Source organism: Vanellus vanellus (assembly GCF_965231255.1).
Source record: "Vanellus vanellus genome assembly, chromosome: 3".
Classification (NCBI taxonomy): Eukaryota; Metazoa; Chordata; class Aves; order Charadriiformes; family Charadriidae; genus Vanellus; species Vanellus vanellus.
Window position 1 is genome coordinate 123195025 of NC_138907.1, and position 18397 is coordinate 123213421.

An 18397-nucleotide genomic window follows, 5' to 3' on the forward strand; every position below is an offset into this window, starting at 1 on the left:
TAAAGTCTGCATTTCTACCTCTTTACACAAAATGTACATAAGGTTTCCTGTAAAACTATTTTTGACTTCCTATGACTGAGTACATTTTTTTTACCATAACTTTCTAGTGCTGACAGGTGCTTCAGCTGTTTTTCACTATACTTGGCCAGGTTGTATCTGGAAGAACAAAAACTGATTACAGCTCCTAAGATACAGTTACCAGCAGTCAGATCGACAAAGGGGTTAAAAGTGAAACAGCCCTACCTTTTACTTCAGTGGAAGTGTAGTTGTTGATTTAAAGCTCTCCGTAAATGATTGTTGGAGATCTGCCATGTGTAGCAGAGCATTCAGAAAGTGTATCACAGACTCTGCTTCCTCCTGAGGAGCGTTTGCCTGTCAACATCTCACTTTAATTGTAGTACTTTAAGGTACCAGAAGGCAGGCAAAACTCACCAGCCAGCAGTCATGGAAGATCAGGCCTTTACCAATGTTTATCAAAATGTTAATGACACCACTGAGTATGAGATTCCAGATGCTGAGGAAGACAAAGGGGATAATATCTATGATCCTGTCGATGAAGATCCAGTATCTCCTTTTTCCATCACTACTATCCCAGAGAGCATGGACAATTGTCAAGAGAGCTCAGAAGACAGCTGTAGTAATTCTGTGGCCTCTCAGCACGGGGCTGATGGAGAGGATGGTTCTTCTTTATCTCGCCATGGTGCTGAAGAAGACCACCTATACCAGGACGTGTATGCGGTAAGCCCAACTCTGGAAGATAAACACGTAGAGGGCACGATGCTTGAGAGCAACATGCATTTTCCTCTGGATTTCCAGTTGCGTCGGAGCCAGAGCACTTCTTCTGACTCTTCAACTTCCCTCAAGTTCCCTCCTAACAATAACTTCAGAGAAACTGACAACTTTCATGAAGATTGTGAGATTTTCATGTTTGTAAAGGTAAGAGCTTGGGTGGTCCTAAGAATGCAGTGGTTTTAAACCCCAAATCAATGTGTGTGTCCTCCAAATCAGTAAAATACAGCCACCTGCTGCCTTGTTCCCAACTCCGCTGCCTGTGTGCTGCAGGGGGTCAATCCATTCACTTACCTCTTACATCTTAAGGCACAGAAAGGAGTTGTGTTGTGTGGAGATGCCTGGGATTTCTTCACTTCAGGTGGAAGCATGAGTATGGTGAAAGTATTCTGATTGTTGCTGCAATTCATTTATTCCGTGAAATCTGCCTGCTGTTACAGTGAGACTACTGCTACTTGAACTGGTTTAGTTAAGCTAGTTCAGCTACCCCTGCGTTTCACTGTCTGTCTAGTAGCTAATAGCTCAAAAGTGATAGTTATTAATGCTATGAAGAAAACTATATATTTATAGTTTAAATAATGGCAATGAAATTTCCACTAATGCTCATCCCTGAAAGAGGTATTTCTTTTATTTCTTTCAATATTTAGATTAATGTATCTCTGTGATTCATTAGATTAATGTTTTTCTGTGACAATATTAACACGTATTTTTCATTCATTTCAAGTTAGGTATAAATTACTGAGGGGACACCCACACTTTCTCTAACCTTGTGAAGTATTACTTAAATTTCTAAACCATAAACACCTGTGTTCTTAAACACTGTACTTCCCTTCATAAAAACTCTTGTATTCAACCATTCTCAATATTTATTGGGCCGTAATAAAGGCCTGACAGTGCCTCCTTTTTAACTACATAAGAGAGAAATTTTCAAGTTCTGCTTTCCCTTGAATAGGACCGTAGACCATGAGTGTAATACTCTGCTATTTCAACAGAAGTCTGGCGAAGTTTGTCACTTTTCAACATAAATAAGATTATCAGAATCTGTTCCTCAGTTCCAGAGGTGCTTTGAAAACAGGGTAAGAGATTTTGTTACCACACGTGGGGAGAAGTGTTTTCAGAAATGTCTGTATTTGGTTAATTTAGTTTCTTTAAGAGAGAACACACTATGACCTTTGCATAGGTGTGAGGTGCTGATTATCGTGTGTGAGCTAGGGGAGATCAAACGGCTTGGTGGGCTCTCCTAATACTTCATCTGGTTTCTGTTGTGAACCGTGGGAAACAGAGTTAGTTAAAAAGTTATCCTATGTTTATCTGTAGGATAAAGGAAAGCGCTTCCATAAAGTGTCAACAGAATCTGGAGATTCTTTTGAATGCATTAAGAAAGTTATGATTTAAATATTTTTTTTTCTTTGTGTCATGTCTTCCCTTAGATGAAAAGTTGATGTTATTCTCCCTTCATGTCGCCTTTCTCTATATGACAATCCTTTGTGGTTGCTCTTGCAATTTTTGCATAAAGGTACATCATTTAAACTATTGATAAATTAAAAAAAACAAACAAATAAACCAGAAGTGGCTATCAGGTTACTTAGCCTTATTCTGCATAAGGCAAATCATAAACCTTCAGCCATTTCTCTTGAATTTCAGTATAACTGCAGCTACTCTTGTAAAAAGTTGTGCATCCTTCAGGAGAGGGAGTGTCTGCTAATTGCGGGGTCGTGAATCGTTCGGGGTCCATGTGTGCTGCCACAAGGAGTTTTTGCCACTGATTTCTGTAGAGGTGGGCAATGAGAGCCATGTGTGAGGGCACTCGACCTTTTTGTTATCTTCAGGGTACTCACACTGTATGACTCTTTGAAGCAGCAACTGTCTTATTTCTGTGTCTGGATCATGGTCATTGCTAAAAATATGTTAATTATATGGACAAAATAAGATCTATGGTGGTGTTTCCAGTTCCTGTCTCTGCTTGTAGTCCTGCATACATGTTCTAAAAGTTGCAGCAATTGAGTATATTTTGTTAGCAACTTCATGGTGTCAGCGGCGCGAGTGTTATGTTTTTGCTTTAAAATAATCTCTATTCCTTATTTATTCACATTCCTCTTGTTTTAAAACAATGGTGTCCTCTCTTTCTGTGCGTGAAAAAAAGAAAATTCATGCAGATGCTCCCATTCAAGCAGCGATGTTGGGGTTAATTTGAATTTCTGAAAAGTGAGAAGAGGGACATTTTGAAAAGAACTGTCGTGTGGGAGGATTGAGGAAGTCCTTTTCCTTGTTGTGCAAAGCAACTGAGTATCCCATAAAGGGACTTATCAGCTAGAGAGAAACCCAAACTTTGGACTCCATTCACTTGCCAAAGCATAAATGCCTAGTGCCTTTGAGATGTCCTTGAGCCTCAAGAGGTCCCTACCGGGCTGGAAAGATGAGACACGAGGCTTTCAGGTGATCCATGCTCCAGCAGGAGCTGGAGGCCCGATGAGCAGGGCTCCGTACCCTTCTGTGCTGAACTGGACTCCTGTCACGGTGTTTTATTCCTTGAGAAATTGATGACATTTCATTTCTCGTTTTTGCTTTTCTTTCTGTCTTGTATTGAGGTAATAAAGCACTGACTCCATGGAATACGGAGCCAGCTTTGCTATCTTTAATTATCTAGATAGCAAAAGTCAGCCTATAAAATGGAAGGTCACAGAGTAATATATAACAAGAATTGTGAAATACCTGAGGGCCGTCACTTCTTGCACGTAGGAACCAAATCTCGCGGCTGTGTCAATGGCTATTATTCATAGACGGTTCCCTTCTTGTATGGTCTGTAAGTCCACCTGAGGCCAGTGTTGCTCTGCAACTGAGTTCTTCTTCTGGATTTGCTCTTTTCTGCAGATATTAACAGTGACAGCAGGACCTTTTGCTGTGGGACAATAGTGGTAATGATAATTCTGCCGCTATTTATTCTTTCCTTTGTTTGTAGCACTGATAAATCTCCGTGAGTGGCTGGAAACGTGAGTGTCGGAGAGAGGTCACTGCTGACTGAAAACCAGAGAAAGTGGGAAGATTAAATGGTATCTAATTTACAGTCTAGCCGGCTTCGTTGCGGTGCACTGCCTAGAATAGAAATTTAACTCAATCAGAATACCGTAAGTGCTGTTACATTGGCACCATCGTTTCAGTCAGACTGGGTAATCTTTTCTGCATACTCTTCTGTGTTATTAGGCACCAAGAAAACATTTAATCATAGAATCATAGAATGGTTTAGGTTGGAAAGGACCTTGAAGATCATCGAGTTCCAACCCCCCTGCCATAGGCAGGGACACCTCCCACTAGACCAGGTTGCCCAAGGCCACACTAAATCACATTAATTCACCTTTCACTGATTATCAGTACTTGGTAACTATGTCATTGTCAGAGGACTATTTCAGAATGTGCCACAAGATAAAAAATTTTGCCTTTCATCAAGGAATTCCCTGTACCTTCAATAGCAGAGTGTAGCATGTACCAACATGGAGACGTTTGTGTGAATCCAGCGTGCCCAGGCTTGTCACGGCCACCTTAATGCCCTTTCAATAACACTGTAATTTCTTCAAACAAAAGCCTTTGAAATTTGAACAGAAATATGACTGACATAAGGCTGTGTTACTCAGTGCACGGGACAGCTTGACCTAATTGTAGCTGTTGCTCGGAGGCCCAACCTTTTCACTTGTATGCTGTATTTCCCCGTTTAGCAGTGTGTTTGTTCTGAAGGTTGAGTTTCTTTGAAAAAGTTAAACTCTTTGTTTTCCTGAAGCTTGAGTTGTTTTGAAAGCACAGTCCCTCTATTTTCTTTTCAGAAGAAAATTATTACCCTTCTGGTTTATTGATGGCCCGAGACAGGCTACAGATTATACCCTCTCTACACACGTTTGTGCCATAGGAGCACAGGTCCCAAACGAAGGAGGTAATTCTTTACCCCGAGTAATGAATACCTTGTGTTATCCAAACAATACAAAGTTAATACAGTGGTTCAGCATTGGGAATATGCTTGTTGGATCACTGCACTGGGGTAACAGAGTTATGGATGCTGCGAGGCACCTCTGGACACCATCTAGCCCAACCCCTTAGTCAGAGCAGGATCACCTAGAGAAGGTTGCCCAGGGCCACGTCTGCTCAGGTTTTGAATATTTCCAAAGGTGAAGAATCCACAACTTCTCTGTTCAACCATTCCAGTGTCCTACCCTCATGGTAAAAATGTGTTTTCCCGTTTAAATGGAATTTCGTGTATGTCAATCTGTGCCCATTGCCTGCTGTCCTTTTACTGGATACCAGTGCTTATATTTTTAAGAATGCTTTTTTAAGAAAGATGCTGTTTTAAGAAAGATACTGCTTTTAACTTCTCTGTACATCAGAACTTAAGGTTTTAGCTGTTTCCATTGGGATCATTGCATCCTTTAGTAAAATTTCTTTAGGCCAGTAGCTGGGAAAGGACGGACGCTTCTGTTTTTCCCACAAGATGCTTCCCTCTCCCTTATTTCCAAGTCAGGAAGGTCTGAGGGCTATAACTTAATGGCACAATCCTGTGCTAGCTCCCTACTGACTCACAAAGTTGAGCTGAACTCTTGTGAATGACAGACCAGGTTCTTAACAGGGACAGTGAGATTAATTGCTTGTACCACTGCAAAAATCTTGCTCCTTCCCATTGAGTTGGTTTTTCTGTTGTTTTATGGAGCATACCGGTACCTGTTGAGAAAGCTTTGTTTAAAAATGTGTATTAATGGTTTAGAACATGATGTTACAGGACATTAGCTTACTTTTAGCATGTATTATTTGAAAAGAGCAGAACCAAATTGTAATGTAACCACACGAATGCCCAGTCTTAAGTTAGTGGTTATGCTGGTGCGTTGCTGAGCAGAACTGAGCATTTCGTAGAAGCAGATGGTAAAAGAGTACCCAGCACAGGCGAACATTTGTAGCTTTCAGTAGGAACTTCTGCAGGGGGTTTCAAATACAGGCATGGATACTGATGGTAATGAGAATATCAGTTTTTCAAATTTTCAACCACTTATTTCTTACTACGCTCACAGTCTACAGACTAAAACAACTGTACAGTGCAATTTTGGGGTGGTAGTTATTTGCAAGCATAATTGGGTGTCCAAATCCCTTTCAGCAATGCAAGCTGGGTAGTCTTTTAATTGACTCCAACACAGCACATAAGGCTGGTGTTAAACCCGCTCTTCTCCACCGAGGTTTGCAGGTGGTAAAAGGAGTTCTGGCTGAAGTCAGGTGGCAGGTGTAACTCTCTATATGTACATAAAATTATAGTAATTTGGCTTTTTATGACATTTTAGCTTTTAAAAAGATTTTTTATAATACATGTAATGAAAGTAAGCAAATATTGTTTTGGTCTTACGAATAAGCTTAGAAAAAGGTTAAGTGATTCATAATCCACCTTTTAAATAGTGTTAACTGAGCAATTTGAGCACGGAAAAGATCCAAGAACTATTTTCAGAGTTCTCCAGTCATGGCAGATTTACAGACCAAGACGCAACATGCTGAAGTTAATGTGCACGGCAAGAAATGGGGAGCCAATATCCTAATGTGATACATTTTTTGATAATTTCAATGTAATTAATGGATGTTTTTTTGCTGCAAATAGTCTTACTTAAGATAGTTTACAAGTACAATGATGTCTAGAACTACAAGTCTGGAATATCAAGCGAAAAGATGTGTCCTCCTGCTTTCAGTCTTACCTAGACTATCCCTAACGGATGCTTCTTTGAAAACATTCAGTGATGCACATTCAGCACTTACACCAATTAGTCTCTGTCAATGCTTAATTATTTTCCTGAGACAAATATTTTCCTTTATTAAAATTCTGTTGCTCTGAATTGTTCTATTTTTCTTCTTAATAGATAGGTCCTTTATGTATTAGAAGACTGATATCGAATTTCCTTCAGTCTTTACTTTCCTAGACTAAACACATACAATTCCTTCAACCTGCCTTCAAACTTGAGTAATCATTTCTAAACCGTGAGTGGTTTGGTGTGTTGTGGTTTTTTTTTTTTTAATTTGTTTTAGGGTTTTCTTGACCTTTTCCTGTCTCTCTCCAGTTAAATTATACATTTTTTTTAAGGTCCCGTTTTCAGGTACAGGTAGTGTATGTAGCAGTGCCAGTAAGGGTTACCATAGCAAGCGCCTCTTTACTTCATCATCTGTCCGGCTCTCTAGCTGGGACACTCTCTGCTGTATTTTAGCATATTTCGTAGAATCGTCTAGATTGGAAGGGGCCTTTAAGATAATCAAGTCCAACCGTTAACCTAACACTGCCAAAACCACCACTAAACCACATCCCTCAGGACCACATCTACCCGTCTTTTAAATATCTCCAGGGATGGCAACTCCACCCCTTCCCTGGGCAGCCTGTGCCAATGCTTGACAACCCTTTCTGTGAAGAAATTTTTCTCAACATCCAATCTAAACCTCCCCTGGCATAATTTGAGGCCATTTTGTCTTGTCCTATCGCTTGTTACTTGGAAGAAGAGATCAGACCCACAGATATGTGTGCATCCTTTAACATTTTGTTTAGGATTACAGAGTTCATCTTCTAGCCCTGGCATTTTCCCAATAAATGCTTCTGTAATGGTCTGAGCTGTTTAGTACTCGCCTGTTCGCAGCTGCCATTTGACTTTTAAGAGCTTTAGGTTTCTCCGAGTGATGTGATCAGACTCTGATCACCCGTCACTGAAAACAGTATGGTTCTGAAGTCAGAGATTTGCTCTGATACAAATCCGATATGGAGCATACTATAACCAATGCTTTTGTTCTACTAACTCGGAAAACAGAAACACACCTGTCATATCACAGAATCACGGAGTTTTCAGAGTTGGAAGGCACCTCTAGAGATCATCTAGTCCCACTCCCCTGCCAAAGCAGGATTGCCCAGAGCACATCACTCAGGGCTGCATCCAGGCAGGTCTTGAAAATCTCCAGAGAAGGGGACTCCACCACCTCCCTGGGCAGCCTGTGCCAGTGCTCTGTCACCCGAACCGTAAAGAAGTTTTTCCGTGTATTTGAATGGAACTTCGTATGTTCCAACTTGTGCCCATTACCCCTCATCCTGTCACTGGGAACCATTGAAAAGAGCCTGGCTCCATCCTCCTTCAGCCCACCCTTTAGATACTTGTATGCCATAATAAGGTCTCCCCTCAGCCTTCTCTTCTCCAGGCTAAAGAGTCCCAGCTCTCTCAGCCTTTCCTCATAAGGGAGATGCTCCAAGCCCTTAATCATCTTAGCTGCCCTTCGCTGGACTCTCTCCAGCAGTTGCCTGTCCCTCTTGAACTGGGGAGACCAAAACTGGACACAGTATTCCAGTTGTGGCCTCCCCAGTGCAGAGTAGAGGGGGAGAATGACCTCCCTCGACCTACTGGCTGTATCTCCGCACCATACTGTGCAGACACAACGTGTCTTTAGGGCTACTCCTACACCCTGTCATGGACAGGAGACTGGTAATCTCTTAAGTCTTAACACATAAACCTAGGAGCTATGTAACCCTTATTTCTGAGGAGGAAAACTGGGTTGTGGGTCTCTTCATAGCTCGATTTGTGTTTATCTGAATTACTCTTTGTGCTTGTGCGAAAAGATTAGCAAATGGCAGTTCTCTTACAGATAACACCCAGTTTCCCAACTATCAGTCAAGAACAGAATGTGTGCTTTAGCAGCAGGGCATAAGCAGTTTGCTTAATCCTTTGGATACAAAGGGTAAAAGGTCTCTCTTCTGACCTCTGCTGAGTCTGTGCTTTGCTCGTGCACCTTTTCTGCCTCCGGAAAGGTCCATGAATCAATTTTCAGCCGACACTCCTGTGCCACCTTCGGCTTTGGGCTCCAGCAGCGACTGTGGCAGGGTATAGCACAGTAGCGTAGCAACAGCTTCAAAATACGGACCCGTATTGTCTGGGAAATCGTTACTGCACAGTGATTGCGGCAATAGCAAATACAATGTAAATATGTAGGTCATACTGAGGGAAAATGAAGATGGAATTTGTTTACTAGTTTCTCTTTCTTATAATTTCATTCTTGTGACTTCCTCTGATGTTCTGAAAATAAGACTCGTATCCCATCCTGGTTTGTTGTTTTCTTTTGAAACATCTCAGTTCCTTTTGTTAAATTTTAGGAGACAATAATGTTTGAATTTGTGGATTGATTACTTTTTTGCTGTCCCTGACAATGTATCTGTGTAGCAGAACTGTCAGCTGTTAAATGTTTTCTGTCCAATATAGAGGGGGTTATATTATCTTTAATTGTTTGTTGCAGAAATACCTAAAGAGCAGCTTTACGGAGACCGATGTTTTACAAACAAAAAGTAATAGATAGTCCCTGCAAAGCAACTGGTAATGATATGTGTAAATTATTTTGGAGTCTGCAAGAGGAGAGCTGCTTTTCTGCTCTGCTCTTTGTTTTCTATAGATATCAAGGGTGGGAATTGGCCCACCCGACTTAAGATGTGTCTGTAAGGTAAGATATTAACTACATCTCTGCAGGCTATCCAGGCTCCTTTTGCAGCAAAAAAACCTGTCTGAAATAGTGCAGTGGGGTGTTAGTTCATGTGGCCGAGCGTAGGCATCAGCTGCAGGGTGAGGTTAGTTATTCTGTAGGCCCCGCTCGTTGAATCGAGTAGGGACCTGATTCAGTTTTCCAACCATAGGCATCCCGTGCTGGTTCAGATGCCTTATGTCTTCCCTCCTGGCCTCCAGCTGCCTCTGCAGAAGGCCCCACGCGTCCCATACATCCTTTCTCGTATATGTTTACAGATTTCCTCAGCTATCCCAAGGCCTCTCCAACGCTGCTGGATATCTAGGTTTAGGCAACTGAATCGAGCCATAAACTTTCACTGCATACAATGGCACGGTCACCTGAAGTTAAATAAACTGAATGCCACCAGTGACAGTTTAAATACAAAGCCTGGATTACTGGATTAGACTAGAAGCTAATTCTGATAATGGGTATCTGGAAACAAACTCCAGACTGATTTTTTTTTTTTTCTCAGGCTATTTAATTTTCCTTTCTCTTTCAGTGTCCACACTCAGCAACAGTTGAAGTGCAACAGTGAACAAACATTGTCACTGTTGGGCGGTTCAGCTGTTCACTGGAGAGTCTAACTTAATCAAATAAAACCATCTGATACATTTTAGCATCTTTCCAAGTCTGAGAAACAGCACTTTCTTTAACTTCACTAACTAAAAGGATAAACTAACCTTTATCCTTTTCTTAATGGCAACCCCTGTATAAGTTTCTTTCAACTATATTTCTTTTGTAGTTACTTTTAATTTTAGACATCATAGTAGAAGAGAAAAGCCAACTGAATTTACTAGGTTTGTATTCCTGGTACCTGTTCAAACACAGTTCAAGATTTTAATTGTGAAAAGAAAATCCGCTTTGTTTCTTGGGGTCATAACATCCCGTATTGGAGGGAAATTTTACACTGTTCTGCAACTGCATTTCCCGGTCCATTAGAAATATTTTTGGTGTTCTGTCATACGCTGTGATTGTGGCTGAAAAGGAACACCTGAATATTTTTCTGTGTCAGTGGCAAAATTTTAAACACTTACAACTGCTTAATGGCAAATGTTACAAACCTGTATGAAACTACCTTCTGGGGGGGGGGGGACGACCAAGGTGGCATGTCATTCTAAAATGAGTCATTGGTTTGTTATCTGTAGGTGTGATTTTTATATTTAGACCTCTAGATGATCCTTTTCGTATCAATAATGATACAGTTATGGTTGGCTTTTACTGTTGGTACACCTCTGATACTGTTGTAAGACATCAGTGATCTTCATGATGGTACCATTAGAAATAGCTGAGAAGTGAATTGGTTAGTGCACGGCTCTGGTTTCACAAGCAGTGTTTGAAGCCAGGATTTTGATTCGCAAATTAATTGATTGCAAGTTAAGTTGCAGCCTCTCTGCAGTCGCCTCAAAGCAGTCTACGAGTGTTAATAAAGTAAAACTTGAGAATGAATCCTCTGAGAGAAAAACAATTTTTTCCCGCTTATATGTTTATAAAAAAATGAGGCACAGAAAGGCAGAAATCTTTGCACACTCACCAAGATGATTTTTTTTTGGTGTTCCTGGTAATCTGAAAAAAAAATAATTCATGAGACTGGAGGTGACCTTTTGGGACATGAAATAGAGTCCTCTTCTGTCACAGACAGCCTCATCATATAATATATAATTCATAAACTGATCAAGGATGATCTAAAAATTAAGTGTCCATTATTATTCATTTTGGAAATCTATTTTACAACGTCACTGCTCTGATGGTTTGGCACCTTACTCTAATTTCCAAATTACATTTATTCATGTGCAGCTAACACATCCTTGTTCTTGGGCCAGCACGGTCCATTAGCATTCATTCTTTCATGGAGCGCTTTTTAAAATTGGTTTAGGCTCAGCCATCCTCAGATGTTTTGGGGCTAAACTAACCAATCCTTTTTGTCTCCATTTCTTCCAGTTGTCATAGTAATTCCCTTCTGCACGTACCTTCTTTCCACAGAGGTGCCTTCTTTTTCACAGCTGCATCCTGTCTCGGGTTGCTTCTACTTTCATAGCTAGACTAAACAAGCAGCAAAAAAGATTCTTTAAATGACCTTCTGGTTAAAGATACCTGGGATTGTTTAAGTAACCACATCATTCTGTTTGAGGTGAAATGTCCTGATGTAAACATGTTAGAGACCCTCAGAAAAATCTCTATTAATTTCTTGGTGCCTTTCACAGTTTTTCTCTTATGCTGACAACCTGTTTTCCTTTCAGCAGCAATGTTTTTCTGACATCCTTGTAAGGTTCCCTAGTCTGCCTGCAAAGCGCCAGCAGGGTATAATTTCTACTGTCCCGTTGATGTTAAGAGTGTTCATGGGTACCGGTCTTGAATCTGAAATTCAACAGCTTCGAAGGGCTTCTCTCTGGATCCTTAATTGACATTTAGATGGGGTTGTTTAGTTGTCTATGTTACTGCTCTTTGGGAAATCTTCGCACCTGAACCTCAACACTATATCGCTGTATAGTGGAGTGTATATAGAGGACTGGCTGAGAAGCAAATGGAAGGAGTGGAAGCTTTGCGCCTGAATATATAGGTATTTAATCTCTCTTCTGACCTCCGCTCACATGTATTTGTACCATTTTTGGATTTATCTTAAAATATATTTGATTTAAAAACTGGCCAGCAGAAGTGTTTTATACTTGCCCTACATTTACACTCGCTCTATAAATATATGCATCCTTACGTGTAACACTAATACTTTGGTGGCCCTTCATTGCGTGTGACTGGTCAGTGAGGTGTCTAAATAATACTGGCAAATCCTCATTAAACAGGAATACCAAGAGAGATAATTTAAGTTTTTTTTTTCTTAATGTCATTAGAAATTCTTCCTTATTTTAATGTCTGTTAGCTAGGAATTTTTTACATCAGTAAAATAATTCAAGAATCCTGAATTTCATAGACTTGTTGACCTAAGAGTCCTTTTTTTAGCTTTTTTTTTTTTTTAATGTCACACTGTGATTCAGGCATGGAAGGTAGCTTTACTTGTACGTATCATGGGCTTTTTCATAGGCCATCAAGAAGGCCCATTAAGAATAAAGTCTGCACTCATATCCTGGTTATTTTTTAAAAAAAAAGTTAACCAAGAGCCTAGTGCTGCAGCCGAATGCTCTGATGCTTATCCATAAAAAATATAAACACATGCCTAATATTTTAGTATATAGAAACTTTATTTCACATTTTTCTCAATAATTGTAAATTAATAAAATTATGTTTCTACTTAAACACTTCAGTGCTTTGGGAAAAGGAAGAACAGAAAGCAGGACTTTTTTTAAAAAAACTGATGAAACTTTAGAGAAGAATCATAGTTTTTAAGTAAGGGGAAGTTCAGTGGACAACACTAAACCGCCATCCTTTGCTTTATGAAGATAGAGAGCTTAACTAGTTTAAAATGTTATCATATAGAGAAATCATGGATAAAATCAGGTGTGAGGTATGAAACTATAAGAAATATAGTTTATTAGATAATTTCATTATCTAATGTTTGAGTCTGTCGTTTTGGGGACTAAAGAAAATGAAACTTGTCAGTTCGGATGAATATGATAAAGGGCTATAGGGCAACTAGTTTTAATCACGTGATTCAGTGTGGATCACAGTTAATATGCTGTCTGCTCAGGGGACCTTGGTGAGATTTCAGGGATATCTCCAAACAGCAGCGTGCTGTAAGCCGTGCTGAAATTTTAATAAGAGTATTGCACAGATTCAGTGCAGGCAGGGTATTACTGAAGGTACTTCGATGCATACTCTGTACTTGCAGTTTGAAGATTGTTTGGATTTGGGGATTCATCTGGGTAAAATTTATGAAGTCTGTTTTAATGATTGTCTGTCAGACAGAAAACCTCTCGAACATTGGTCTGAGCTGCTCACTTTTCTCTTTTGTTTCCATGGTGGAACAGAAGCTGAATATGGAGGAGTAATTGTTACGTTGGCTAGAAATGGCAGTTCACAAGTCTGAGAGACAATCTGTTTGAATTAAACACCACGAGACCCGATATAGACTGTCTTAAGGAATTCATCAAGTCTAAAGTTCTTGAAGGTCAGTCATTAAGTTATAGATCAACTAACGGGGAACTCTGATCGCCTGATAAATCTGAACAGGTACTAAGTGAGAAAGAGCAGCTTTCTCAGCTGGGTAAGCGATTCAGCTGCTGTAACACATAAGAGCTCTGATCCTGTGAAAAGCAACAGCTGGAGGCTGGGCAGGATAGCCCAGGGCATGTAACATGGTCCTGGAGGTCTATCTCTGAGCAGTCTAACCCCACCATCAATTTCTCAAAGCCTAAAATTATTGCCACGTCATATTTCTATGAAAAGTGACTAAACAGTTATACTGGGCAAGTATAAAAAAAATAGTTATGCACCATGTGGCCTATTTTGAAGAGGCACCAGTCTTCCTTCCCTTTCTTTGGGGAGCACACGAATATGTAAATAATCAGCAATCGGTATTTCTAGTTACATAGTGTGTAGTTACAAGGCGACATAAAAAAGAACACCTTTGTAAAAACCACACAGATCGTTTTTTATATATATATATATCATACTGCAGGATTGCATACTTTATTAGACTTTGTGAGGCACCTTAAATTTTCTTACTTTCACCAAATGTAGGCAGGGTGCTTATCTGTTGAATCAATAACTTTATCGCGGTCCTAACTACTCCTGTACTTTGGTGTGCTGGTGCCTTGCCGTGTGTTAATGAGCCCATATAACGAAGAGAAGAAGTTTGGAGCAACAAATTCACAGTCATTTGGCTCCTCCCTGTGAGATTGCTGAGAATGAAGTTTGGACCGGAGCGGAGTTTCTTGCAGGCTTCGGGCGCTGATTGGCCCTGCACATCGCGGCTGATAACAGCTAAAAATAGCACCGGTATAAAAGCCCAGCGAGAAGCACAGCCGCCCTGGCATTCCCTCCTCGAGCGCCAGTGAGGGAGGAGACGGTGTTCTCCAAGTCCCTGCAAATATGTGACCAAAGAACATTCCGCTGCTTGATTCCTCTTAACAATTAACTTGTCAAATAAAGACGCACACTGGACTGTGTGACTCATGGGGAAGTAGCCAAACTCTACTTTAAGTGAAATAAATAAAGAAAAAAAGGACACGAACTGAAGGCCAGATTTTCTAAGCAGGTTTTCCGAGCAGAGTGTGACAGGTGGACCGGTGGAATGTCTTTGGAAGTGTGCCTGCAGAATACCTGGGGTTTTGTGTACAAAAATGTTGTACTTGTGTATATACTCACAGGATCACCTGTATCGGGAGTATGCTCCGCGATGATGGGATTCTGAACACTTGGAAAAAACAACGTGGTTTTATTTGACAATGGTTTGACTAAGCTGGCATGGAGGAGTTCAGCAGTCTATTCTCAGCCGGGCTGTTGGTTCTGGGGAAACCGATCGGTTCCTTGCATTGCTCTTCCCTTTCAAGCTCTGCCCCTCTTCTGTTTTAAACTGTAGACTTTGGGGGAACTGCGACTTCAGTGGCCGAGTGCATTGGAGGATAAACCTTTGGTTATCTGAAGCGCTTTGGATGAATAGAGAAGGCAGACACCTGTGTTGAAGAGCTCCCCTTTTACAGTCTGACAAAAGTTATATTGAATTGAAAACAGGGTGTAATAAAGGAAAACATTAGGATGTCTTAAAAATAGGTGGCAGCATCAGCCCTATCAATAGTAAACTATTCCCTCATGTATTAATTCCAGTTGTTCTAAGTCCTCTGATTTATTTTTATGAAGTTTTGCACTACGGAATTTGTATGGCTGGATTTCCTTTCAATTAGTTATAGCATTTTTTTTCTTGTTTATTATAATATACTGCAAGGTTTATAACATCCTGCAGGATTGACAGACGACCTGGCTAGCTTGCCTCCAGTTTTGATTCAATATACTTAATTTTCTGAAAAGGTCACTTGTAACAGCTTAGCCGTTTTCCCTTTCATAAGAACATTCAATTACATTTTAATTTATTTTTTAATTGAAACATCTTTCATGGCAAATGAGATAATTGCAGAGGATGTCGCTTCGGTGATTCTGTAGACTAAAGTCGTCTTTTTCTGGTCAGGAGCCCCATCATGAGCAGTGGTGACCAACACAGTGGCTTCCACCTAGTCAAGATACAGAGCTGAGAGGAGTCAATCCTTATCGCGCACCTAACTTCATCCTGCGGAACTCTTCTCCTTTCCTCTCTAAAAGTCCATTTTCTGTGTTAATGTGTAGCCAAGAGATAACCTGAGAGTCTCTTATTGGTGCCATCCTCCACAGGAGGATGTAGGCTTTCTCTCAACATCATGAGATACCTTTATATATATTTATTAATTAGTCTGGCATCAACGGTCACTTGCTGCTAGGCCAGGAATGGGTAGAAACTGGTAATAGTGAATAAAAGGCTCCACATCTCATTAGCACTTTTCTAACTGGTGTAGGTCTCCCAGGAAAACCTCGTTCTTTTCCTGGAGTTGTATCATAGTAGACCCGAAGGTCAGAGCAGCAGGACTGCAAAGATGACTCTGGGCTTTGACATTTTGGTGGTCTATGAGGTTGCTTCCAGGTATTGCAGCTGGTGACCAAGGGCCCACAACCTTCCTCATGAAGTGATACCTGCTACATGCTCTGCGACAATTTTGTGATTTCAGGAAAAGATGAAAAAATTTTGGAAAATCTTCCATTTAAGAGGAAAAAAAATCATATTTCTTTCTAGTTGGACTACTATGTATTCCCAATTCAGACAGACTTAAAAAAGACCCCATTGCTATTCAGACTGTGCTCAGAGCTGAATTTCACACTAAGATTTACTTTCAGTCTTGACCTAAGCTCTTCTTTAAGAATTGCTACCACCGTCTTTCACTTAAGGATGTGGGATGTGGTCTCTGAAGTCCTAATAACCTGCATATGGTGGTCACCAGAGAAAATCTACTAACTTAAAAGTGTAGTTGCAGCAGAAGGGTTCACATCAGTGCTTAACTAACCACATTGCTCCCATTTATCCTGCTTGTCTGCATTAACTCTGCAATGAAAAGGGTCCTCAAGCAAAGAAAAACTGAAATGAGATATCACCAAGTCAGCATCGAGGGCTTTAAGATGTTGACCTCTTACATTGAAAAAGAAGGGGAAAAAAACCCCAGACAACCCACCATTCGTTTAATAACAACTTGAGGTGATGCACTAAGGAAAGTGAGCTTGTTCACTGGCAAACTTTGTGGAAACTTTATCGCAGAAGAACCAAAAGGTGAAATGAAAAATGAATGAGGGCAATTTTCTAAGAAGAATGGAAGAGTTCTACAGTTCAGTGTAAGGCTTAAGGTCAGCGAGCTGCATTAACCCAGGCGTACAGCGCTGCCATTGATGAGGTGGACCATAATGTATGCAGAGGTTAAACTTTGCTGCCATAGAGATGTAACGATGTTGATCCCTGCTATTCCACACTGAGCAAGTGTGGGTTTATCAGGGAGCCAGAAGCTTCTTCTTAAGCCAAATAGCACGTACACCACAAAGGATCCTGTATTCCGCTGTGCAGATCCATGCACGTAACCTGCCATGCAGGTACTTTATGGCTTCATCTGGCACAGCTAAATGTCACTGATGCCAACATTTGAAGCCCACGGGAATTAGTCTGAGTCACAAGTAATTTCAACCTGAGATGCTGAAGGCTTCATCTTTTAGGAATAATGTGCGTCGGAATATAGTAAGTAATTTCTGCTTTCAGCCAAATTGTTTGCTAAACAACAGAGTGAAACACAAATGTATCCAACGAAATCAGCAGCAATTGTGCATTCTTTGGGCCTCATTTACTGGGCGGAATTAAAACCTAGCCTGATGTCTGCACGACTTGTACATGCCATTTTGAACACTTCCTATAAACAATAATTCATAAATTGGGGTTGGACTAGTATGTAGTCTGCTGGTCTTTTGCTTGGGGATTTCACCCTAGTTTGCATGCACGTGCTTCAGTTCATAATTAAGACTTCATTTATGCCAAGAAGCATACCTAGAAATGAACAGAAATAATCTAAATAGGGACTTGCACTAAGAACACTTGTAAATTAAGACAGGGATGTGCATTACTCTGTTGCAAATTTGTAAGTAAAATCATGGAATTTTAGTTCTGTGACAGCAATGAGTCAACAACAAAGGGTACATCACACTTACCTGGTGGTGTTTTTCTTCATAACACATAAAGTATGGAGGATTTATTTTGAAAAGCAAGGGCTGAGGATATCTACATTCCTCCTTTCATCAGCTATGTTATCTGTGTAGCCCACAGTTGGGGACAATCTGTAATGCTCTCCATTGTATCCCCTACAATAACACTTTCCAGAGCAGTCTCAGTCCTGTTTGGAAGTATGTTTTGTTTTTAATGGAAACGACAGTTTTGGAATGATAGTAAAATAAAAGAATAAACCGCTGCCCTCTAGAAGCCTGTCTGCTGAATGCAGCATCAGGAGATGATTTTGTACCTTTTAAGGGCCACTTCCCTGTGAATGGTTAGCTGTGACTGTCGCAACGTGAGTGCTTGAGATAATTATCCGTAATGAAATCCCTCTTCACACTGAACAGCAGTGGGTTTTTCTCTTGAAGTTGTTAATGCTTGTTAATGTTACAGCAAAGTTTGATACTGCATCTATGTGAAAACATAATTGTATATAAAAATAATTTCATGCTTTTGGACTAGAACTTATTTTGCAAAACTCCTGTCTGAGCTGATTCTAGTGCTCTAACATTCTGTTAAAGAGTCGAGGTTCATCTAGAGGCCTTTGGAGCCAAAATAATGCATTTTAATAATAAGGTAAAGGAGAGTTGCTGTAGCTTGTGGCTATGACATATTCATAATGTCTGGTGGATGGATGTAGAGCAAGATATCTAAAATTTGCCATTTCGGGGGAGTGCAAAGTTTTCTGGCCTAGGTTTTGCCATCCCATGCTGTTTCATGGGACATTCAGGCTGTATGCTTGTTCTGTCACTCGGTGTCTTTTGTTCCATGCCCTTGAGTGTGGGACAATTTATAAGAAGGAAGAAAATCACAGTTCCTCCATCAAATCAACAGGTTTTGAGGCACTGTACATCTCTG

At 40.4% G+C, this 18397-nt stretch overlaps 1 protein-coding gene across 1 annotated transcript in view; it reads left to right on the forward strand.

Moving 5' to 3' along the window:
* Window positions 1-444: 444 nt before the first annotated feature.
* Window positions 445-18397, forward strand: part of CLIC5 (chloride intracellular channel 5) — a gene marked incomplete at its 5' end in the record, with an annotated part of 80076 nt that continues 62123 nt past the window's right edge. The window contains one exon of the mRNA XM_082480904.1: window positions 445-936. Within this exon, the coding sequence (XP_082337030.1) occupies window positions 445-936 (492 nt within the window). The remainder of the gene's footprint in view (window positions 937-18397) is intronic.